This window comes from Oreochromis niloticus, linkage group LG2, assembly GCF_001858045.2.
Source record: "Oreochromis niloticus isolate F11D_XX linkage group LG2, O_niloticus_UMD_NMBU, whole genome shotgun sequence".
In the NCBI taxonomy this organism is placed as follows: Eukaryota; Metazoa; Chordata; class Actinopteri; order Cichliformes; family Cichlidae; genus Oreochromis; species Oreochromis niloticus.
Genome location: NC_031966.2, coordinates 21,010,937 through 21,034,848, shown reverse-complemented (window position 1 = coordinate 21,034,848; position 23,912 = coordinate 21,010,937). Strand labels below are relative to the sequence as shown.

General features: G+C 42.2%; 2 protein-coding genes across 5 annotated transcripts; both read right to left on the bottom strand.

The window, feature by feature from the left end:
* Positions 1–731: 731 nt before the first annotated feature.
* On the bottom strand, positions 732–15,082 carry ganabb (glucosidase II alpha subunit b). Of its 4 annotated transcripts, none has more exons than XM_013270957.3 (25): positions 14,940–15,082; positions 13,395–13,496; positions 13,190–13,298; positions 12,700–12,827; positions 11,943–12,122; positions 11,713–11,778; positions 9,896–9,953; positions 9,694–9,775; positions 9,475–9,571; positions 9,204–9,384; positions 8,895–9,048; positions 7,916–8,151; positions 7,695–7,821; positions 7,515–7,594; positions 7,081–7,221; positions 6,743–6,839; positions 6,245–6,346; positions 5,062–5,305; positions 4,608–4,672; positions 3,580–3,656; positions 3,404–3,478; positions 3,195–3,308; positions 2,984–3,093; positions 2,658–2,758; positions 732–1,968 (listed from the first exon to the last, which is right to left on the bottom strand). In XM_013270957.3, exons 2-25 carry the CDS (start codon positions 13,493–13,495, stop codon positions 1,859–1,861), a joined length of 2,835 nt encoding a protein of 944 aa, XP_013126411.1. In that variant the 5' UTR covers position 13,496; positions 14,940–15,082; the 3' UTR covers positions 732–1,858. The 4 variants fall into 4 exon arrangements, with proteins under 4 accessions (XP_013126411.1, XP_005467600.1, XP_005467601.1 ...); XM_005467543.4 differs by lacking the exon at positions 14,940–15,082 and adding an exon at positions 14,243–14,476; XM_005467544.4 differs by lacking the exon at positions 14,940–15,082 and adding an exon at positions 13,715–14,236.
* Positions 15,083–15,544: 462 nt separating this feature from the next.
* Positions 15,545–20,774, bottom strand: ints5 (integrator complex subunit 5). The gene is made up of 4 exons (XM_005467546.4): positions 20,498–20,774; positions 18,924–19,176; positions 16,844–18,820; positions 15,545–16,666 (listed from the first exon to the last, which is right to left on the bottom strand). The coding sequence occupies exons 1-4, from the start codon at positions 20,590–20,592 to the stop codon at positions 15,959–15,961; spliced, it is 3,033 nt and encodes a 1,010-aa protein (XP_005467603.1). The 5' UTR covers positions 20,593–20,774; the 3' UTR covers positions 15,545–15,958.
* Positions 20,775–23,912: the final 3,138 nt, after the last annotated feature.

The following is a 23,912-nucleotide window of genomic DNA, read 5'->3' as shown; positions in this document are numbered from 1 at the left end:
AGCTTGTAGGTCCTCTTTTTAAACTTTAAGCCCGACTTTTCTTATTTAGACTATTTATGCTTTAAATTTTTTGTTATTGGTTGTTTTCATATTTATTGCTTGTGTTTGAATTCATATTCTTGTTGGCTTTAACTAATTTATTTTTACCTTGTGAGTACGTGTGTTTGAATAACAAAAAAGATTATTGAAATCCATTGGTCTATGCGTTTAGAGACTTCACGATCCATGTCTTACATTCCAGTAAATACCATTTTTCTGAACACAGCCATACATGTTCTTCTGCTTCAAGGTTCAATGTTTTAGGCAGCCAAAAAGGAGTGAGCCCCCTGACCTCTTTCCATTTTCAAATAGCAAGTAAGATACTTGATAATTAGCGTTAACATGGTTGATTGTAATAAGCAGTTATTAGTTACTGTTGCTTCTCTATCAGCTTTTAGTCCCCATTCTGATGCTCTACTTGAACTTCAGCAGGTCATCTTTACCATGTCTACATCCCTAAATGTAATGAGTTCCTGCCATGTGATTGGCAGATTAGATACTTGCATTAACAGTTGAATATGTGCACCTATTAAAGTATCAGTCGGTGTAGGTTTAATATAATGCATACCACCATATCCAAGTGGCTGCTTTAGAAGTGATACTCTACTCAGAATATGAAACAGGACCAAGCACATAAGAAGAAATTGTCATGTTAAAGAAACATTTATGAATTACTGACTCAGAGAAGGCAATAGGTTTACATTTGATCAATTTTATTTTCACTTGGTCTCATCTTTTTAAAGTACATCTGACAACTTTGAGAGCTGAAGTCCGATCCCTCACTTCCATTTCCACCAGTTCATCACCAACAAAAATGCAGCTAAGCGTATGGTTGTGATCATAAAAGCAATCAAGCAAAAAGAACAAAACAAAAAACCTCACAGAACTAAACTACAAAAAAGGTCAGATCAATTGACTCGGTGGGGCATAACCCACCTCCACAGAATCATTTCAATCAGTTCTCATTCTTCTTCAAGTGCATTTAAGGAAAAAAAAAATCTCTTGAACAATGCTGGAAAACAAAAAGGTAAAACAATGAAAGCACATCAACAGAATGAGCCACAAATTGTCAGTGGTTCAGTCCCCTGAAGTGATTCCCATTGCCAACTTTGTTCTAAACAGCAGCTGCAAATCCCCTCACTGTGCGGCAGGTAAACAACCAGATCGGTGCCGGTTGATTATCCATGCATGCAAATTCTGGAATACAGGGAACGGCGAGGGGAGAAATTTTGCATTCTTTGTTTGTACCACAAACAAAGCCTGAATCTAAGTCAATTTAAGTGGTTCTCTTAAAAGAGGAATGAAATTAGTTTTCGATGAGCATCGAGGGGATCAACAGCAGATGGAGGATTTGAATGTGAACCTTCATTTTAAATGGAAAACAGTGGATTGTTGTTTTATTTCTGAGGCAAACTGGATGGAAAAAGAAGTGGATGAAAAAACAAAACAAAAACAAGTTTGTCTTACCCCAAAGATTCCTAAGAATAATGACATGAATCAAACAGGTCGAGCAATGTGGCAAAACCTAATTGTCCATCTAGCAATAACCCTGAACTCTCTCTGTTACGTATTAGAGTGTGAACACAAGAGGGAAATGGCAGAGAAGTAAAGTGGTTCAGATCGACTAACAGGTATACATGAATCTCTGTGTGCGTGTAATCAGTGTCTTTTTTCCCCCACCATGTTGCCTATCTTACTCTGTTTTAGTTAGTTATGGGTATTAGTGCCTTTTTTACGTTTCCCTCTCTCCCTCTCCTCACTTTCGGTTCAAACCAGACGTTTTCCCCCCTCCTGCTTCCTCCTCTTTCATCTTTCACGATTACTGAAACGTCATGGTCCAGTCGGCCCCTGCGTTCATGCCGGGCTTACGGACCGTCAGAACAGACATGGAAGCGTCAAAATCGAACTCCAGCTGCTTCTCTTGGCCATCTGTAAACAAACAAAAAAGTAAGATAATCATCAGGGGATTTTAAGTTTAGAAGCTGCATATTTTTCACATAAATCCTTAACAGATTGCCAATTTTCACATCTGTTGTTTAAATCTTTAGCTGCCATCTTTAAAGCTGCCATCCCATCTGAATAAGAGTTTGAAAACAACTTCTTAAACTGCATGAAACTAAATAAGGGGAAATCAGCAAAGAGTAGAAAATGATCCTGTCCCTTATTTTTGCTCATCCATTGCCTGTTTCAGTTGTTGGATGCTCACACTAAACGTGGTCGTAGTATAAACAAATATCCTCAGGCTTCAGAGTGCCGTCTGTACAGTTTTTTCTAGTCCTGAAACTGCATGATGTCAATGAGAAGCCCCACCCACCTTATGTTCAAACTTTCTATTTGTGAGGGGCATGAGAAAGGTGGCTTACTTCAAGCAGTGGATGAATAAATAGTGACTATTTATAACTGTTTCATGCCAATCTACTCTAGCATAAGAATACAAATCTGGAGCATGAAATTTCACCCAATAGATCCCTTTTTATCTTATATCCCACTTTAATGGCACACATCACGATTTTTTCAATTCCATGAGTGTTTACCAGTAAATGCTTACATTTAAAACATTTGAAAGGAGCTTTAACATGCAGACTCGAACTGAAGATGATTTCATATCAAGCACTTACCAGCAGTCTTAAGGGTAACTTTGCTGGGTTTACTGGCTCCCAGTACGATAATGCGTTCAATCCAGGAATCGGTAGTAAACTTGGCATCAGGAGCAAGGTTACTGTGGATCAGGCAGACACAGAGTTAAATACTTAGCAATAACAGATTTAAGATTAAAGAAGTTGTCCCTGAATAGATTGGCACAACATGTGGAAACGTTTCTTCAGTTTCACTGTGTTTATATTTTATAATGTTACATTTCTGAGACTATTACAAGTGTAACTACAGTGACAATGATTTATTTATTTATTTTAGTCAGAATTTTGGTAACTTATCCGTCACTCACACAGAAGAGAGGACTTTGTTGGCAAAGGTAAGCTTCCTGTAGATGAACTCCTTCTTTTCATAGTTGAAGGTATGGCCATCGTCTATGTAGAGCTCACCATCTGCAGTTCTCTATCAAAATAAATAATGCATTAAATAAATGGTTAAAACCTGTCATTAACATCTCAACATTACTTAGCACTGTCGCAACAGAGGATGTGCAGCTCAGTTACCTGGAGATTAAGAGCCACATAGAGAGTGTAGGGGTCATGCTCCATGCAGGTGGAGGACCTGCGGACTCTAAGCTTCCTGGGAATTATGGAACCGCCACGCTGGAAAACCGGGATCTACCAACAAAACATCAAGGCTACTAATGAGAAATGTGAGAAAGAATACATTGAGCTTTAAAAAAAAAAAGTTAAGTTGAGAGTTTGACACTTACAGAGCTCATGGTGACAGGAATGTAAAGGTTTTGGGCACCGTTGTGTTTCTGGAAGGTGTGGACATCGAACCAGACCTGATAACACACGTTCACACACATTAAGATACGCCCGTCTGAAAAGATCAAAGATACCTGTTACATGTGTCAAAATAAAAGCCTCCTTTTCTTCCTCTTACCTCATCTTTGCCGGGCAGGTAGGCAGTGACTCCTCTGGCTCCCTCCTCAACAACTGGGTGCACCAGCAAGTCTCGTCCTGAGGCAGAATTAAAATAACATCAGGGGAAGTGGCAACCATTTCAAAACATGCCTGTCTGACTGGAACAACTGGATTCGGGGTTTTATTCTCGTTTGTCATCTTGTACAAGACAAAATGAAGCACCACCACACAGACAGGCACAGCTGCACAGATTTTCTCATTCAAGTGTCTGAACATTAGGAGTCAATTTAAACCGAGATAACAGGTATTTTTGGCCACCTGATGGCAGCAGAAGCAAGTTGTAGATAACTCTATAACATAAATAAGAGTGTACCCCCACTATACAACCTGTACTTCCAAAACATGATTTATAGAGAAGGGAAAACAGTGACCCAAAGCAGTGAGTTTGTCAGGTGGAAAGAAAAACTGAGGGAAGCTAGATAGGAGGTGGTTATATTTTAGCCAAAATCATGTTCACATGCATATCGACTTGTGACTTAATTTCTTTTTCCAACTTTGAACTGTAACTTCAGCTGTGACAAGACCGGTCTGAGCATCAGACTGTCCCTGTTAGCTGCTCACCTGACAAACCATTTGTTTGTGTCAATGCAACCGTAGCTCTGTCACCTTGTTGCACTTCCTGTCATTTGATGTGGTGTTGAACAGTCTTGTGTTGCATGTAGTCCGAAGTGTGGGTGCCATTTGGTAAATCACTTACAGAGCACCACACTCAAATCACACATCACGACAACACAGTCAATGATGCATCATGTGAGTCACATGAGAGGAAAGCGCAATAAGGTGACAGAAATAAAGTTCCACTAAGGCTCATTGCATGTTTGAACATAAGGGAGCCTTTGTTCAACAAGGTGTCTGTAGATGAACCTGTGAAAGGGGTCACTTTTAATCCCAGGTCACTCAGGGAGGGGTCTTTTAATGACAAACTGCAGTTATCACTGTGGATGCTTGATGAATGCTGAAGGCCTCAAATTTTGTTACTTGTCTTACCAATTAAGTACTCGTCTTCCAGAGCAAAAGTAGCCAGATCCTGAGGATACTCCACCCACAGAGGTCTGCAACAGACATGCACACAATATTTGCATCTGCATCACAATATACTGAACAAATCAGCCACACGGCAATGTATTTTTATAACCTGATATATAACCCAAAGGATTTTTTTTCCTTCCCCATTTGAAATTCCATTTCTCTTGATTGGGAAAGTAATATTCACCTCTGTCCTACAGCACATTGCAGTAACTACATGAAATCACCCTTTTTTCGGTGTGGTAGTATGCATCACTCTTATTTATAAACTCTAAAAGCAAGCAAATAACTGCCTTAAAATTAGTTGGCATATTAAATACATTTTAAACAGCAGTCTGGTTAAATGAGGCCTTTTCAGAGTAAAATTATCCGTGGATAAACAGTCAATACATACAGGTTAACCAAAATCATTCACCTCATGACGGGCTCTCCTGTCACATGTGCACGGTAGAACAGCTGGTACCAGTAGGGCAGGAGGGTGTAGCGCTGACGCACGGCTTCACGGATCAGTGCAGTGTTTTCTGGACCAAACAGCCAGGGCTCGCGGCGGGGCGTGTCCACATGGGCATGGGCTCTATAGAATGGCTGGTAAGCACCCGCCTGGTACCAACGCACAAGCAGTTCAGTGCTGGGAGACTTGAAGAAGCCACCGATGTCAGCTGTGAGACAGAGAGGGACATTATAGCCTCGGTTGACAACACAAGACGGCAGGACACAAACTTCTTGAAATAATCCATGTTTAGAGCTCAACTCTTAAAGAGGATTTTGTACTAAATCAGGTTTTATGTGACTGCAGCTAATTTAACATGGGAATATGGGCTCACCATGCTAACGTCTCATGCCCATTTCCTTGACAACCTTACCAAACACCCGAGGGATTTGTGTATTAGTCAAAACAATTACGTAAAACTGATCTGAATGAATGCATTTTCCCTTTCAAAATTCAGTCCAGTTTTACTGCTGTGTTCAAGTTAGATGCTGCACACTAACACCTATTTGAAAGCTGCAGTATAGCTAAATATTAAAAGGTAGCAAATAAAAGTTTTTTTAGCATTGCTCTGTTCCACGTTTGAGGTTTCATAAAAATCAAGACTTTGTAAGTACTATAAATAAAAAGGAAAGCAAAATCTGAGGACTGATAGAACTAGAAGTAGTGCCTCCAGGTTTGGAAAGTCCCACGCTCAGAGCTTTGATGACTTCTGATCACTTCTCTGAACCTGGACTATAAAACTCTGGCTGTAATGATAATGGTAATTTCAGTCTCCAGTGTGGCAGCAGAGCAGTGCTTCAGCCTTAAGAATTAAGTTGTATCAGGTTTGAACAGTTATCTGATGGAGGGTAAAACATTAAATGAGGCAAAGGTGGGGAAAAAAGGGGAAAGAAAAAAAACAACCCGACTTGCAGCAGCATCCAGAGATGCATTTGAAGATTGTGTTTGATTTTAATATGACTAATCAAATTATAGCTTTAATGTGGTTTGGATGGTTGTCCTCATCATGAGATTGACCAGCACAAACAGTATCTGAACAACATCACTATGAAACTGAACACGATGGCCATTTTAAGCTGACCAGAGAATCTAGGAGGGTTGCACTCACCGCCACAGAAAGAGATTCCAACCAGGCCCATACTCAAACACATGGGGATGGATATTTTCAGGTGGCCCCACTCAGCAGCATTGTCTCCTGTCCACACAGCACCTAAGAGCCAAAAAACAAACCTTAACACACAAGATAATGCAACACCCAATTCTTTTTGTTATAAAAAGTAAAAATAAAGTGAACAGTTTTAATTTTAAGCTTCAATTTACTGCCTTTACAGTACTACTAATTAGGGAATTATTAAGGTAAGGGTTGTCAAACAATGGTTCCTGTAAAACAATGATCCGTGCTGTTTTTATGAGCATGGATAATTTTACTGTCCAAGAGTCGAGGGTCCTTTCACGGCTTAGTCTGAACAAACTTAAAGTGGTGTTTGGTCTAGCCAACACCAAATGTAAACAAAGAAGACTGCATCCTGTAAACGTCAGCTGTTCAATGTGTGATACCACGTCTACATTAGAGCAGGCAAGAAAGTAAAGCAAGAAAATGTCTCACCGAGGCGCTGAGACCCAGCGAAGAAGGCCCTGGTCAGGACAAATGGTCGCTCAACTCCTCCTGACCGCTGGATCAAACCCTCCGCCGTGGCCATTTGCTGTCGATAATAAAGAGATCGATAAATAAGAGGAAAACAGACTAACATTTTACAGTAAGTTACCAAATACAACTTTAGGATAGCTTATTCCTTTTCAAAGGAAGTTTTATTTTCAGCAACAGGCAATAAAAGGACTGACGCCACAGACCATCTGTCCTCCAACAGAGTAACACAAACTCCAATAATCTATAGGTTCTCTGAAAAATTATTAATGAGAAAGGTCACAGTTCAATACACTCACCACATATAAACCATACAGGTTGTGTATATCACGATGCTCCCAGGCTCCATGCGTTGCATCCTTGTGCATAGTGACCTCCGGCCCATTGAAGACCGACGGCTCATTCATGTCGTTCCATGTATACAGGTTCTCCATGGTGCCCTGGAGAGTGAACAGATTAGATTTCATTTTGAGACAAGATTAAACAAATTTATGGAAAATCAATTTATTTTTACTCCTAAAAAGTTCAAGCTTGAATGAATATTCACAGTTACAAGCCAGTTGTGGAAAGCTCAGGTGGTTCAGTTTCATGTGAGAATATATTAAATAAATTTTGTTTACTAAAACAAAAATGTAACAAAAGCATCCTATATCAGTTACACAGCTGTCATGCTGTATCTTCAATAGGTAAACTTTAAGTTGCAGATTATCAGCTTCATGTCTTCAAGGCTCACCTCATACTGATCGTAGGCAAACATGCTGGCCCACCAGGCTCTCATGTCTGCACGAGTGAAGTCTGGATAACTGGCACTTCCTAACAGATGTCATCCAACCAAAGAAAAAACAAAGAGAGTATTAGAGAAATATTTGATGTTTGATAAAGAAATACTGATGTGGAGTTCTCAGTCTCTTACCAGGCCAGCACCAGCCTTCATAGTCGCCACCATCTTTATTCTTGACATAGAAACCCCGAGAGCGGATTTCATTATGGATCTTGTAGTTGCCATCTACTTTAATGTGGGGGTCCACAATAGCAACCATCTAGAAAAGTAAAAAGAAGTTCAGTGAAGTTCTGGGCAGACACCCATCAAACTGTGCATCATATCACTGAACTTCATAATATTTCCATCTGTACCTTGCGCTTCTTGTCCATGAGACCCTGCAGCATCTCCTTCGGGGTTGCAAACTTGTGTGGATCCCAGGTGAAGTAGCGCTTCCCATCGGTGTGCTCGATATCGAGCCAGATGAAGTCGTAGGGGATGTCGTGCTCGTCAAAGCCGGCATCGACCGACTTCACGTCCTCCTGGTCATTGTAATTCCAGCGGCACTGATGGTATCCCAGGGAAGCCAGTGGAGGGAAAGACTGAGTGCCTGATAAACACAAAGAAGAGGCCAGTCAAGAGCTGTTACTCTAAATTTGTAGCTTTATTACTAGCATTAAGCAGTGGATCAATAATCTAAAAGATTCTTTTATTTCAAGTCAAATTTTTATTAAATTTGAGCAGACGCTTTCATGAATTACCACTGATTTTAATCACTTCTGTTTAAAATTACCAGCAATCTCAACTAGAGGGTACAAGAAGGCAAATATTGCATTACTGTCATTGAATTTGTGAACCAAATATAATTATTGGGTTCACTGAAAACTGTCAATATTAATTAATACTCTGCAGATTACAATCAGGTGCTTACCTAGGCCAAAAAAAATGAATCTATAAACGTTATTACAACTACAGAGACTGGAATATTTCTTATGAATAAGAGCTATAAAACAAATCTGAATAAACTGGACTGCTCATTTTGAGCTAAACAAACAAACAAAAAAAAAAGCAAAATAGGTTGTATTCTTGAATAGTCAGAGTTCACCTTAAGATTTCTTTATCGCGTATTAGGCCTTCATATAGCCCAGTAGATTACTGTCTATCTGAAACGAGATGTTTTAGCTCGAGGGTACCACTTCTGTGCTCCCGGCCAGAAGCATTTGCTAACGAACAAGGAAATCCCAACAGGCCCTCAATAAGAACCATTAAAACATTAAGACTATTAAATTAAGGCTAGTGGTATTTGTGTATACAACTTTACACAAGAGTCTCAGCAGTATTGACACTTCCTACCTGTAAGAGAGGCGTACTGAGAGAAGACGTCTTTAGGAGTTGGTCCCAGCATAATGAAGATGTCAATGATGCCGCTTTCAGAGATCCAACGCACATCTGTCTGTGGTGTCTCACTGGAGCCCTGAACATAATCTAGCATTTTCCCAAAAACAGTCTGGAAAGAGAGCAGCACGACCAAAGACGCTTTTATATTTTTTTTATATTATTAATGCTGGCCAAAAACAAACAAACAAACAAAAAACTAAATTTACTTTAAGTGACAATCCAGCTCAAGACTTCTTGGAGGAAATGACAAAAAACCCCACATACCTTTCCAGCTGTGTTGGAGCTAATATCCACCCAGGTCTCTGCAGCATTAAGCCAGAAGATGCCTGTAGTTCGCTGGGCACTGTGGGCTACCATCACTGGGACAGACCCGTACAAGGCCATAGGGTTATACAGTTCATACTGGAACACATCCAGGTTATACAGTCGATACGGATCTCCATTACTGGAACACACAAACACAGGCATGCATAAAACATCTGTGCATTTTTCATAATGAAATCTATTCTACATGTAAAATGCTGGTGGCACTCACTCTGTTGTTTTGAGTCTGAGAGTGTCTGCATGTTCTGGAATACCATAAACATGCTCGACTCCTGGCAATGAGAAATCTAAACTAACAGCAGATGGACCTGAGGAGCAAACACATCCAACATCAGTCAAAGAGAATACCTTTTCACCACCTGGCAGACCCGAACACACACTGAGATGCAGACATTATGATACCAATACTGAAATCACAAGTAGGATTTACCATTAGGTTTGCTGTCTGTGTGCGATTTAAATGTTTCTTCCCACATCCCGTCTTCTACTTTCTCTTCCTCTTCCTTCGTTGTCTGTTAGCCAAACAGAGGAAACCGTCATGTCACTCAGATCTAGCTGAGATGCAGCAGTGAAATGGTGGTTTTAAATCAAGAGGGGAAGACTGAAAGAGAGTGGATTTTATTGTGCAGTACCTCTGCTTGGTTTGCTGGATCAGCCTCCTCCTTCTTCTCAGCCTCTGGGTCTGCCTGACTGCTCCATGCCATAAAGAACAATGTGAGGAGGGGGTATGGGAAAAAGAAAGGTGTGTTACTTTGGCAAAGTCAGGCCATCTTGATGATATTGTGATGGTGGTAATATATGGGATAATTAAACTATGATTAAAGGAAAGGGACATACAAACACAGGTTGGTGATTGCCCCCCTGACAACACACTGACATTGACCATATCTACCATTAATTACTGTAATGACAAAAGGGACTGAGCAACTCCCTGCCTTGTGGCTATTTCAAGCTAGACATTATGGGACAGGAGCTCCAGAGGCTGCAGCATGTAACACCCAAAGGACTTGTACCCAGTAGATCAGGCATAAACCGAAAGTAACCGAGAGTAAGCCACCAAAAGACCCTTCACACATTTGAGACAAAGTTTTGAAATGAATTGCAGTGATATACATGCCAGGGATAAGTGTAAATAACAGCTTGTCTTAAAACCCTGTTAATGCCGACAGTAAGCACTGTATTGTTGGTTAAAATAGCTCCACTGGCAATTCTTACACCAAGAACACGCACAACTACAAACTGAAATATAACCACAAAGAGAGATGTTGCTGTTGGGTTTGGGAATTGAGGTAATGCCCGAGAACTAAGAGGCAGGACAAGGACTACATGCACTGTTTCCCACTGACTTTGTGGCAGGAGAGGTTAGGGGGTGTATGTGCGTATATGCATGATCTCACATTAACGTATACATATTTTATATGCAAATAAACTTAACTCCATTGTCTTGGACTCTATTTGGTGATGTTAGTCATTATTATGCTCTGCACCCTAGATGGGCTCAGTGTAGCAACTCATGAACCTGGAACTTGCTAGACCACCATTAAGCGCTGCAACCTGTGGCTGCAGAAACACTTCAAGTCCTGTTGAAGTCTATAGGAAAACAGCCCTCTGGCTTGACCTCTGTAAACATTTTCCTGATGAATTTATATGCTCAGTCACACTCAGATCACACTAAATAAAGCATCAAGTCAATTTCTTACATTTTGGTCATGCTAAGTGTCAGGAAGGAGGGTTACCCTCCAGCCACAATCATTCACCTCTAACCAAATCTGGTTAGAAAACACCAAGATGGTGACAGCATCTCAGTGATTTATAAGACGTCATGCTATCTCTCTCTCTTTTATACTATGTATGACAGCAACATAATTTCTGGCAGATCTAAAATAAGTTTGTGGGAAACCCAGATGTGTGTGTAATACCACATCATAGCTCTTATCTGGACCTTAAACCAGCGCTAACATTATTTCTGCACTTAGCTCTGACCATAAATTAAGCAAGAGTAAAAATTTGAATCATTCATTCAAAAGAACAGATTGAGAAATCCAGTCAGTCATGCAGTTGCGGTGTTAGATGAATTTCTCAGACGAGCTGCTAGAGCAATACTAAAGAGTACAGTTAATCAAACGCTGATCTGACAAAGCATTGGTTTACACAGACAGTAACTAAAAGGCCTAAAGCAGACTCTTCTGGATAATCTCTTTGGGTCTTCTGATCGTCATTGTAAAGACAGTCTATCACATCTATGCTAACAGGAAGGGCTGGAATGATCGCTTAATCTAAATAAAAATCAAACATCACCATGCACACACTCACCCACACCCTCTCTCTCCGTCACATTTATTTGAGTGTAAATACAGCAGTTGATATGATGTGTGGCCCTAAATTTTATGTCACTACTGGCAGCATTAGCACATGGGACAGAATACACACAAATCTTAAGGGTCTTTACCTAGAGAATACCCTCTTGATATTATCCCACACGCTAGCCACTGTGCTAGTTACTTTATAGGAGAAACTAGGATGATAGGGGAGAAGAGGACAGAACAACGAGTCAGAGACAATACTGAAAAAACAAACCATATCATGGGAACAAAAACAGAAATCATCCACGGAGTGACGACGTGGATTCAAAGAGAGGGCTGGCATTTGTAAATGTGTGTGCATGCGTGGGTTTCTCACGTGTCCTTGCGCATCCTCAGGTGCTCAAAGGCCAGCAGGCCGCGCGAGTTCAGAGACATCAGTACGTCGCTTCCTTCCATGATGTCCAGTCGGAAGGGCCGGGCGCTAATAATGACTCTCTGAGACTCCACCCCCAGGGACAGCACCACACCGTTCTCATCCTGAGACAAGACAGATAGGCTGAAAGGAAAAAGAGAGAAAGCAAGAGAGAAATGTGAAGCGAGGATTTAGTTTTGATGAAGAAATACAAGATCAGGAACTCAGTTTGAATAGTTTTTACTATCATCTCATTAATCACAACTCCACACTTATATAAGCTGTAAGACAGAGAGGAAATTATCTGAAACAGTTACTGTTTACTGGAACAATTTCTATTCAAAGTTTCAGTTCTCATTGACCTGACACCTTCACAGTCAGGAGGTGCAAAGAAGCCATGAACCATATGATGGGTTTTCTTTCATTTAACAAGGAAAATCTGACAGCTTCTTTATCTTATAATTCCTAAGTCACATCTGAGTGTGTGTTGCTTTGTTTGAAGCATCTCTTTTATTCAATGGATCTTTGTCAAAGTAGAAATTGTAGAATTCACACCCTCACTTTACCTAACCTTTAAAAAAGCTGATGTTATCATGAAATATTTTCTGTTACTCTTCCTATTTAAAGATCCTTTGAAATAAGTATCCCTCCTGTTCTTGTCTTTTCGGCTTGACTCCCAACATCAAAACCTCCACCCATGAAACCCTCACGGGACACTCACGGCTCTGTGGTAGGCTCCCTGATGAGCACGTCTGGGACTTCATAGCGAGGTTTCAGAGGCTTAAGCTCGTTAATCTTCACCCTCGTTATGTTTCCCTGGAGGCGGTAGAGCTCGAGCAACAGACGCACCTGAGACCCAAACACAAAGCGAGAATGAAAAGAGTGAGAAGCAAAGGCAAGTGCCTCATTTTCTACAAACACAGCATAGGAAAACACTGGGTTTAGCAATGGGTCACTATAATTTCACATAACAAAGAGGTTACCCTGGAAAATGGGATTAACATTTTTTATTTCAGCAGATAGTTCAAAAACATAAAAACAAGGTAAAAGTGATTTGTTAGCCTAATAATTCAGTTATTAACGCAATAAATAAAGATAAAAGCAATAAAAACAAAGGCAGAAGTAAAAAAATAAATAAATAGAGAAATCATATTTTGCAGATTGTGTAAATGTTTGTTGGATTATCACAAAGTCCCTTTTCTATAATCTACCTTGTTGTTGTCATTGATGAGCTGCAGGGTGAGTCTGGTGTTGGTCAGCTCCATGGTCTCCAGCAGGGCTCGATAAGGAGACTCTCCAGGCTTCAAAGCTCGCTGACGCCTGTTTAACATTTCAAACCAAGAGCCGACACCAGTTATAAACCTCTGCAATTGTATGCCACTTTTATTATGAGCAGTTTGTCTTTTGGGAACTCACTTGCAGAAGGCACTCTGCTCACAGGTCTTGAAATTGCCTTTGTCCACAGCCCAAGTCCCGCTGAGGCACAAAGCCAGCCCGAGTACCAAGAGAGGCGCCATCCTGTATTGGGAAGCAAAGACAAGAACATTAGCTTCAGCGTGCAATCACATTTGGATGCAGTTAGGTAACAGACAGCACACACAGACGGACTTTGGTCTCTATGGGGCTAAAACGATGAAAAATAGCGCCAGAAAATGTGACAGGCTGCTATACAATTACCCATTTCCTCACCCTGCACACAGTGTGCATATTAACAAGAAGCACCCCATTGTCCTCACCTCAGACGCTGGTCCTGCAATTAAAGACTCATTCCCAGCCCTACTGTAAAAATCCCGATGAGGGGATGTGCTCAGACTGCCGACAAGGAAAAGAGGCAGTAAAAGCTAACGCATCAGCTAAGCGGGCTAGCTAGTGAGTGCTCAAGACGGAAAAATACAACCGGAAACCGCCACGAATTTTTAATTTAACAATAAATAAACGTCTACGTTTTTACACACGTACTAATGCACCCGTTGTCTGACAGCAGTGTTATCGTTAATCGCCAATCCGGATCAAGATAAGATGCTAACCTTACTAAGAGCCAGCCTGTCAAGTCGCTAATTCAATTCAATTCAATTGAGGGAGATATCGAATTTTTCCCGCATTAATTTTCCGACTTTGCGGCAGTTAAACCCCGAAACAGTGAGTTTCCTTTCACGCTTACACGATGTCCAACTAAGGTAATAATCTCTGCCCTCCCGCGCACTGATAATATATCGAAAAAAAGAATAAATTGGCGATGAAACAACGGAACTGCTTTGTCCTACCTTGCAGTGAAGGTGGCCATCTTGATTATGCGGCCTCTTGACTCCGCCCCCAATCACTCCGCAACAAAGATCGTTAAGAAATGGGACACTCAGCAACCGCGCTAATATTTACGCGTGTTTTCCAGATAGCAGGTCAATATGTCGCGGTTAACACTATAAAGAGTATTGTTTTAATCTTTATGTTATTTTTCTGGCTGTAAAGAGAGGATGAACGTATGAATGTATCCTCTCAGGCACGGACACGTCATCGCCATGCTCCAGTCAGTGAAGTGCACACATGTGAGTCTTTGTCCCACCGGATTCATTTCCAGCCAATCCGATGCGTGCAACTGTACTACAGCCGTGTTATAAATCATAACGATCAGCAGATGTACACACACACACACACACACACAAGGAACACAACTGAACGTAATCGCCTTAAAGATCAGTGTTCGTCCATGATTTACGCTTATTTTCCCCTCTGGACCTCATGTTAATGGTCCTGTTTCTTCTTCTATCGGCTGCTCCCTTTCGGGATCGCCACAGATCATCAGCCTCCATCCTCAGCATGTAATCCTTCACTACATCCATGAACCTTCACTATGGTCTCCATCTTTAACAGCCTTTGCTCAATACATTCCCTCTGCGACAAACTATCTCACCCATGCATTTCTACCTTTTAATCTCCAAAGAGCTGTTCCTCTGATCTACTCACTTCTAATTTTGTCCATCCTGATCACCGCTCATGAAAATCTTATCTGCCACCTCCAGCTCCACTTCCTCTGTCTTTTTTGTGGTCTCACTACCGCCTTGTAAACTTTCCCTTTCACTCTTTCTGTTATCCTTCTGCCACAAATCTGTCTTCTTCACTTCTCTTGTGCACTGTCCATTGCTTTGCATGGTTGAGCCCAGGTGTTTAAACTCATCCACCTTGATCACTCCACCTGTCTCCCTCCCATTCACACACACACACACATACATATTATGGCTTGCTTCCACTGACTTCCCTCTTCTCTTCAGCCCATACCTGCATACCTCCTCTTAATCCACCTTTTCTTTTTTGTGAAATACAGATTATCTGTAAATTGTATAGTCAAAGTTATTCAAAGACAACTTTAAGTCTATTGTAAAGCCCAGGATTGATGATTTGATAATCGCCTTTTTGTTTTTACCTTATTTAGAGTGTCTTAACTTTTCTTTGCAAGTTATTTTTTTCTTTTTCAAATTGAATCTAAATTAGTGAATCTCAAATACAAAAAGAGCCTGTAAACTGCTAATAATACAACTTTCTAACGATCACATCAATGAGGAACACTCAAGTTAAGTCAAATTCTGGAACAAAGGTTTATTTTTTGAAAAGTAGCTGAAAGAAGAGGTCGTGTACACAACAAGAAAGCAAAGTTGTGTTTCCGTTATAGAACACGAACAATGTGAAAATTATACAAAACAGTCTGTAAATGATTTAGCAGTTAATGTATTTTTTGTAACCAAAATGACACATTAAAACACATTACATCCCAGATTCTGTATGCACACAATGTACATGTGCCATTTGTGTTGTGTTTCTCACCAGTTAGAAATGTATCATGTCTAAAAACGGTACAAAAGGTATGCACGCGCACAAAGCTCTACTGATATGATAGTGAACTACAGTGACTGAAACTCTGGGGTCCACTCTTGGACCGTAACACAGTATTCCCTCCATTTTACAGTCTATTTATTCCCCGTCACTCCTCAGAGCTGGAACCGCCAGCACAGGTGCCCCAGTCTGTCAATGTTTTTATGTAGCACGCTGTGGATCGGTGCCACGTATCTTGCCACGTCGCCGTCCCGTGAGAAATCTCTGCAGAACATGCCCTTCTCTGGGCTGAAGACAAACTTCTGAGGCATGGGCCCATTCCCCCTTACATACTCCCACACAGCCAGCAGCAGCAGCCTCACCTCAAAGGGAGTCAGGTGAGGGAAAGCTTCGTGGACGTTGGCCAGGACGGGTGGCAGGAGCTGGCCTTCTCCCATGCAGGACACCAAGAGGCAGGAAGCCTGGAGGTGCCATGGGGAGTCTGTGGATGATGCCTCGCGAGATGCCTCCCAGTGGGCCAACAGAGTGGCCAGGAGGCCTCGGAGCACCGCTGAGCAGTAGCAGAGAGCCGGTCGTCCAGCCGCAACGACCTGAAGCAGAGGGAAGAGCACAGGGTGGGCCTCAAAGCAGCGCCGAATGTGGATGTCTCTCTCCACTGTGGTGCGGGCGTGCTCCTCTGGGGGCCAGGATAACTCGCTATTGGCCACGTCGGGACAGACGTTTTCCACCAGTGTGACTGCAACAACCTTGGCTGCTTCTGCGTTGATGGGTGGCGGCTCATCGGGGTCAGACGGTGATCGTGAGCCGTTCAGACCGGAGGAGCTGCAACACTTGACAATAACTGCCAGCAGAATCTGAATGTTCTGCAGGAAAAAAAGAGGATGAAAACATGCACATTATTACAGATTTATCTCCTCTGTTTGATCATTTTATACGAGTCACATGGAGGAATAATTTCTATTCACAACCTTCAGTAAAAATACATAAAAAACCCACTTCCATTTATAGTTTTAACTGCACTGCAATCTTTAAACACTCACCTGTATGACTAATGATGGATCAGGCAGCTGTGTGATGGTGCGAGCCTTTAGTCCCTTGCCAATCACACCTGCGTGAAACACCGACCACACACTACCTGAAAAATTAACGGTGGTACCAAACCGACAGTTGACGTCCATCAAAGAGGCTCCAAGATCAGGCGACACAGATGGGGAAGCCACAGGGGCGCCAGACATGTCTGCGATCTGCCCTCCAAACAGGTCGGTGTTGCCTTTATGTAGCGCTCCTTCAACCAGCTGCTGAAGCACTGATTTGAGCGTAAGAGGAGAGTATGCGGCAAAACGGGACAGTAGAAGAACGGAGCAGTTCACTGCTTCACCTGCCTGCCCTCCATCTCTCCCTGCCTTCCCTCCTTCTCCTCTCCTTCGCAGAGCCAGGAAAAAATGAGTGACGGCGGCGCGAGAGAGCTGGAGCAGCTGTGCTGGGGAGCAGGTCCGAGGGAGCGGGCTGCAGGACAGGAGGCGTACTGCAGCGTGAGATACAGCTGGGTCACCGTGGAGAAGAAGTGGGCAGAAATCGTGGAGGTGTCCTGAGACCGCCGAGCCCACCTGGACCACCATGGAGGACTGAGCACCTGTTGCTCCTCTTCTCTCCTCGTCCTGACTCTGGATGGCTGCAGCCAGGTTGAGCAGCAGCTGCCTAAGCTGCCGAGGCCCCAGAGTGTGTGTGTGGATCTGGGCCACGCTACGTGCAATGGCAGCGGGAATGAGGCCTGCCATGCAGGAGGAGAGCGTGGTGTGGAGCTGCCAGGCCAGAGCCAACTCCTCTGGATTGCGGGCCTGAGTGAGCAGCTGGCAGAGGGCCTCGGTGGCTGTGCTGGGACCCCCATAAACTGAGAGCAGACACAGCAGCTGGTGCAGCCAGAGGTGACGCTTCCTCTCCAGTCGCAGAGTCTCAGCACACAGCTGACCCACGTGAGACTGCAGCTCCTCCAAGAACGGGATGACCCTCTGGGGCTGTGAGGAAGCAGAATGATGGGGGTTGACCTCAACTCCATCAGTGCGGTTGAATACTAACTTGTGGAGATGCAGGAGCAGCATCTGCAGGAGGCGGTCGCAACCTTCTCGGACTCCTTCGTGAGGTGAGGGAGTTGGGCCAGAGATAATGACTGAAGCTGGGGTTGCAGTGTCTGCCAGAAATCTGAGGACCCGGGCCCCTCCCGACGGGCTCTGGCTAATGAGATGTACAACCAGGCCCAGCATGTTATCCAGTTCCTCTCTGGGGAGGCCCTGCAGCACGGCCTGTAGCTGGAGCAGGACAGGGGGGCGCAACAACTCGACGAGCTCTGCAGACACAGGACCAAAAAGGTTTGGGGACATTGCTGCCAGCTGCAGGAGAAACGGCACCGCAGCACGACGAAGCTGAGGGGAGCTTTCCCAGGATGTTGAAGATGAGGTTGGAGATAGAGGGCTCGACGGACTGAGACTCTCCTGGAACATCCTGAGCAGCTCTTTCCGGATGCTGTCGGAGTGGTGAGCAGCAAGGTGTCCAAGGATTCCCACCACTGAGCCAATCTTTGGCACTCTGCTGCCTTTATCCACTCCCATTACAAGCAGCCCTTGGTCCTTAGCACCATGAGAGCAGAAGTCCTTCAGTCCACATGCCATCACTCGGCTGATGATGGTACCGGGGAAGGCAGACCCAATGTGAGCCACCACCCAGTCAAAATGAGGAGAGTGCTGAACTGAAGTGTCCAAAAGAGCATCGACACAGGCATCGGGGCACCAGGCCAGCATTGCAGCCAGACACTGAGAGTAGGCTTCCATGAGAGATCGAGTGGCAGCACAAGACATCCAGAGCTGAAGCAGCTCGTTGAGGCTGGAGGAGTGGGGGGCGACCCGACGCCCGGCATGCTTGCTGCTCAGCTGGCCCAGTAAATCCACAGCCCAGGTGGACACTAGAGGGGCCCAGGCTCGGGGGTTGAGACGGATGAACTCTGACAGCACGCCGTGAATCTCCTACAGGCACAAGAAATAATAAAACAAATTTACCTTTAACAATCTTTTTTAACTTCAATATGCGCATATTTGCTTTATTGATGGTGTATTTTTGTAGTCACACCTGTATAATGTCCTCCAAGTTGGAGCTGACCCCAGTGCTGGCATTACTCTCCGTCTCTAGGTTGTGCAGGAAGGCGGACACATGCTCATCGTACACGCCTCGCAGATGCTCCAAGACCGCCCCACGACAGGCCGGGACTGAGCGCAGCAGGCGCACAGCGCAGCGAGCATGTTCCCGGACGCTGAGCTTCCGGCCCTGAACGGTGTCAACACCACTGATGAAAGACTTGATCTCCTGAGACAGTTCCTGGGTACTAGAGAAACAGAAAGTAGACATGAGGAAAGTGAGTGGTGTCTCACCAACAAGTTAAAAATTATAAGGACGGCTATAATGATCTAAGAATACATCACTGCCAACATATTCTGTGTGAATACATGAAGAAGTTGTGAGCAACACCCATTAAAGCCTTACAGAACCAAAAGTGACATCCTGTGACAAATAAAACTTCATTTCACAACATATATAAGAACTACAAGTGGCAAAGCTAGCAAGTAACTGTTTGGTGTTATTATTAAAATGTAGAAGCTTGAGCCTTTGATTTAAGCTCAACTACGTGTGGAGAACTGAACAATGACAACACTGAAGAAATGCCAGTATGTCCTGCTGTTCTTTGTTTTATAACATTATGAACAAATTATGTTCAAGTCAAACAAAACTATTAGTTGATGGATGTCAGTTTGGGCTTTTGTAGGCATTCATTTGCTATTTTATGAGCTCCCCAATTAAAACCGAGATTCTAAATCTGGATCTGGATTTTTTTTTCTTTAAATGTTTAAAATAATTTTGATTATGTGATGATCAAAATAATATTAATTTGTATCTTTAATTTGTTAGTATTCTCTTTGTCCTAAAAGTAGAATTTAATAAATATAATGAAACCAAGACGAGTCCGGGTTTACGGCGTTAACAACATCAGTTGGCTGATATTGGCATTGACTGTCACCGGGCTCTAAAATCAAGTATCAGTCACGTGCCATCCAAGATACTTTAGACTGTGGTCCCATTTTAACTATATGTGAACCATTCAAGCTTATATGGCCCAATCTGAGCCCTTGTTGAGGTTATATTGATCACAAATCTTCTGATGATTATTTCATTAATTAATTAATTGATTAGTCATTTAAAAGAAAAGACAGCCAAAGAAATGTTGTCACATCAAGGAAAAAACACTTAACTATTACTAGAAAAGCAGCAGATTAATTTTGATCCAGTGAAGTAATCATTTTTTTAACCCTGCACAGAAAGTATTCGTAATGAAAAATATTTTGTTATTTCATTGATAAGTAAAAACATACGCTTGACACGACTTTAAACTAATCAAAGTGATCGAATCAAATTTAGGTGTTTTTACTATCTTAGTCAGCAGAATTAAGCAGGTTTTAACTACCTGTCATGTGTTTTGTCTTCTTTAACGTGAAAGCATGCACTCTAGGATTAAAGCACTAACTTTAATCATGCAGAGAAATATAAATGTATGCCCCACTGTTCTTCATACAGTTAACCCCGAGCAGGAGACTTAATGCTGTGGGACTTAATCGTGTGGATGCACTTCTTGTGTCATATCTGCCACTCACCTCAGGGCAGTCTGCGGTGTGTGAGTGTGTGAGCTCTGCATCGCTTTCAGCGGACTCCCGTCAAACACCACAGACATCGCTCGGTCGGTAAACATCAAAACATCACAGCGAATCCACCTCTCGGCCGTGGGGCTTCGAGTTGAGCGATTATGACAGCTTTTTTGTTGTGTTCGCGGCCAAATTTCAGGACAAAATACAACGAAAGGGCGATCCGAAGCCGGAAGTTGGGAGTTCTTCGCTGTTAGAAAAAGGAAACGTCAAGCCGACCGCGGAAGTCTTTGGCGACACCCAGTGGTCATGCCTTTTTCTGCTACTGCTGCTGTATACTCGATAGAGATTTATTTATTCATTTATTCATTTATTTATTTATTTATTTATCTATCCAAAAGTGTATCAACAAATAAATAAAATCAGGCAAAGGAAAATCAAATTAGTTCGCCCGATTATTACATAGCCTGTAGTTTCAGTAAACTAATAGTTATATTTTATTTAAAAAACAAATTAATAACTTTTAAAATTATAAATATTAATTGGGTGTCCTTTAATATGTGTTTCAGTATTGACTTAATGATCTAACTTTGCTAATGGAATACAAGTTTTTACACAGAGATATTTAAAATGAGGTTCAGCCATAAATAATAATACAAAACTTAGAAAAATTGTGGTATTTATTCACCAGTTGTACCAAATAAAGAGTGAAATCTTCATTACAAACACATTAGATCAACATCAGGCACTGCCAGCAGTTAATGTTTTCTTATTTGCTGATAGGTGGACATCAGCCTATAGGAGCATCATTGCTACTTTTAAATTTCATTCCCTGTCATTCCACTTATTTAGATGACTTCTATGATCCTGGTTTTCAATTCATGTTGAATTTAAATTTAATACAGGCCACTTCAAGTGGGGTGAAGTCCATCAGGGAGAAATATAGAGTAAAATTATATTGAATAAGGATGATTTTTGTAGTTAAAATAAATAAAAAAGATTTTCGTGATGCCGCCAAAGTTTTCACAGGGTGGCAGGCAGTGCAGTGAAAATGTATTTGCTCCCTTCCTAATTTCTTTTTGCATATGGGTATAAATGTTGCAGATCATCCAGTATATTCTGATATCAGATAATAAATAAGTACCCAAATTAATTCAAAATGCAGTTTTGAAATTAAAATTGAATTTAATGGCATAAAAAGTCTACCTGGCCCTCTGCGAAAAAGTAATTGCTCCTTTCAAAAAGCAGCACATCATCCCACCATCTAAAGAAACCTATGAACGTGAGAGAAACAGTCAGTGACATCTATCAGCCTGGAACGAGTTAAGAGCAATTTTAAGGCTCTGGTGAACCATAGTGACAGCCACTATCCATAAATTGAGAAAATTTGGAACAAAATGACTTCATTACATCATCAGCGACTCATTCAGGTCACAAAAGAACCCAGAACAACATTAAAGAACTGCAGGCCTCAATTGAAGTGCAACTTGTTAAGGGGCATTTAACCAAAGGTTAGTGAGTGTGTATGTACAGTGAGGTCTTTTTTAGATTCTGTCTCTCACAGTGGAAATGCACATATGCTGAAAATTGTAGACCCCATGATCTCTAAGTAAGAGAACTTGCAAAGTCACGGGGCGATCAAATACTGATTGACCTCACTGTACATATTTGAGGCTGTGTGGATTAAAGATGATCCAAAATATATTCAGACTTGTGCGACCAAATTACCAGGACATTAATAGCCATGGTTGTCACCTTCTACGGGAGCAGACCGTGTGGAGGGTGTTTGGAGGACCGAGGTGTGGACACAGGAGAGGAGACGGAATTAACTTTGAACAAAAAGCGAGCCTTTTATTGTGGCTGGTGATCATGAACAAAACAAACGAGAGCGAGAGCAGAACAGGAGCAACAACTAAACAGGAACCTAAACTGGGAGGAAACTATGAAAACTGAGATAACTATGATAACTCTAAAGACTCTGACGATGATGACTATGACTGTGAAGACTATGAAAACGTGGTGTGAGGTAACACAGACAACGTGACAACGAACAAAGGGAGACAGAGGTCTGAAATACACACATGAGGTGATCTGGGGAAGTGGAGACACATGAGGACACAGCTGACTAGAATGACAAAGGGGAGAGTAAAACATAAGAAACCAAGAACACAAGACTCTTTCAAAATTTAACAGGAAACATGTGGACACGACATGAGCAACATGAAAACACAGACAGAAAATACATGACACAGACGACTGGGACAGACTCATAACTAAGGAGACATGAAAGGACCTAAACTATACTGCAACTCAAGGCAATAATAATAATACTAAGACTTAACAAGTCACTTGGATGAGTGATGAAACGTTTCTCCCATTGAAAATGCTACGTTCAGATGAACAGAATCAACCTTTTGGTGTTTACCTACCTGGATGACTGAGCATGCATCAAGACACACATACATGATTACATTTTTTTAAAGTGCAAAGGACACATTTTGAAAGAGTTAGACTGTACACATGAGTTTAAAAACAGCTAAAACCATTAAAAATCTGCTCAGTGACAGGACGTAATTTTTTAGTCATTTTTCTCATTTAATGACTCATCTCTTTACTAAAACAGATGATGAATAACATGAAATATGGCAAAGCAAGCATATATAATTTCAACATTTCTTTTTCCACTTTCACTTTAGTCTGCTGTCTTTACAAGGATGTCACCATCTGCAGCTCACAAGACAGACAGGCTTTACATGGACAGTATTAATTAAGCAAAAACAGCATTCAAGTCGTCCATATCTACAGTTCCCTTCTGTTTAGCAATCCTGCCATTAGCCATCAAGAACTCTAAGCTTATTGCAAAGCCATCCAGTGGGCCAGGCTGGACCTTTAGAAGGGCCAGATCTATCCCCTTGGACGCATGTTTGACACCCCACATCTAAACTACTCCAGCAATTTCCCACTTCCTTCACACTAAAGCAAACGTAGTTTAACGTCACAGTCACGCAATAAATAAAACCTCGTGAAGATTTAGTGCTAAGTTATATTTAAACTGAAAGTCTCGTGTGTCTGTGAGTTATTCCTCCAGTCAAATAACATCCAAAACCTCAAATAACGGAACATGGTGTCAGAAGACAACTGGAAATGTTAGCTGGGCATAAGTGAAAGGTTTCGGCGTCGGTGCCAGGTTAAAGGTCAGCCACAGAGGAGCTGCGCGAACAGAGACGTGACGTCATGAGTCAGTTTCAAGTCACCCCGCCGGAGAAGTTCACTTTTAGGTCCGACGACTGGACCAAATGGATAAAGCGTTTTGACAGATTTCGCATCGCGTCTGGATTGGAGACGCAAGCGGACGAAAATCAAGTGAACGCCCTCATCTACACTATGGGCGAGGAGGCAGAGGACATATTGGTATCCCTGCACCTGA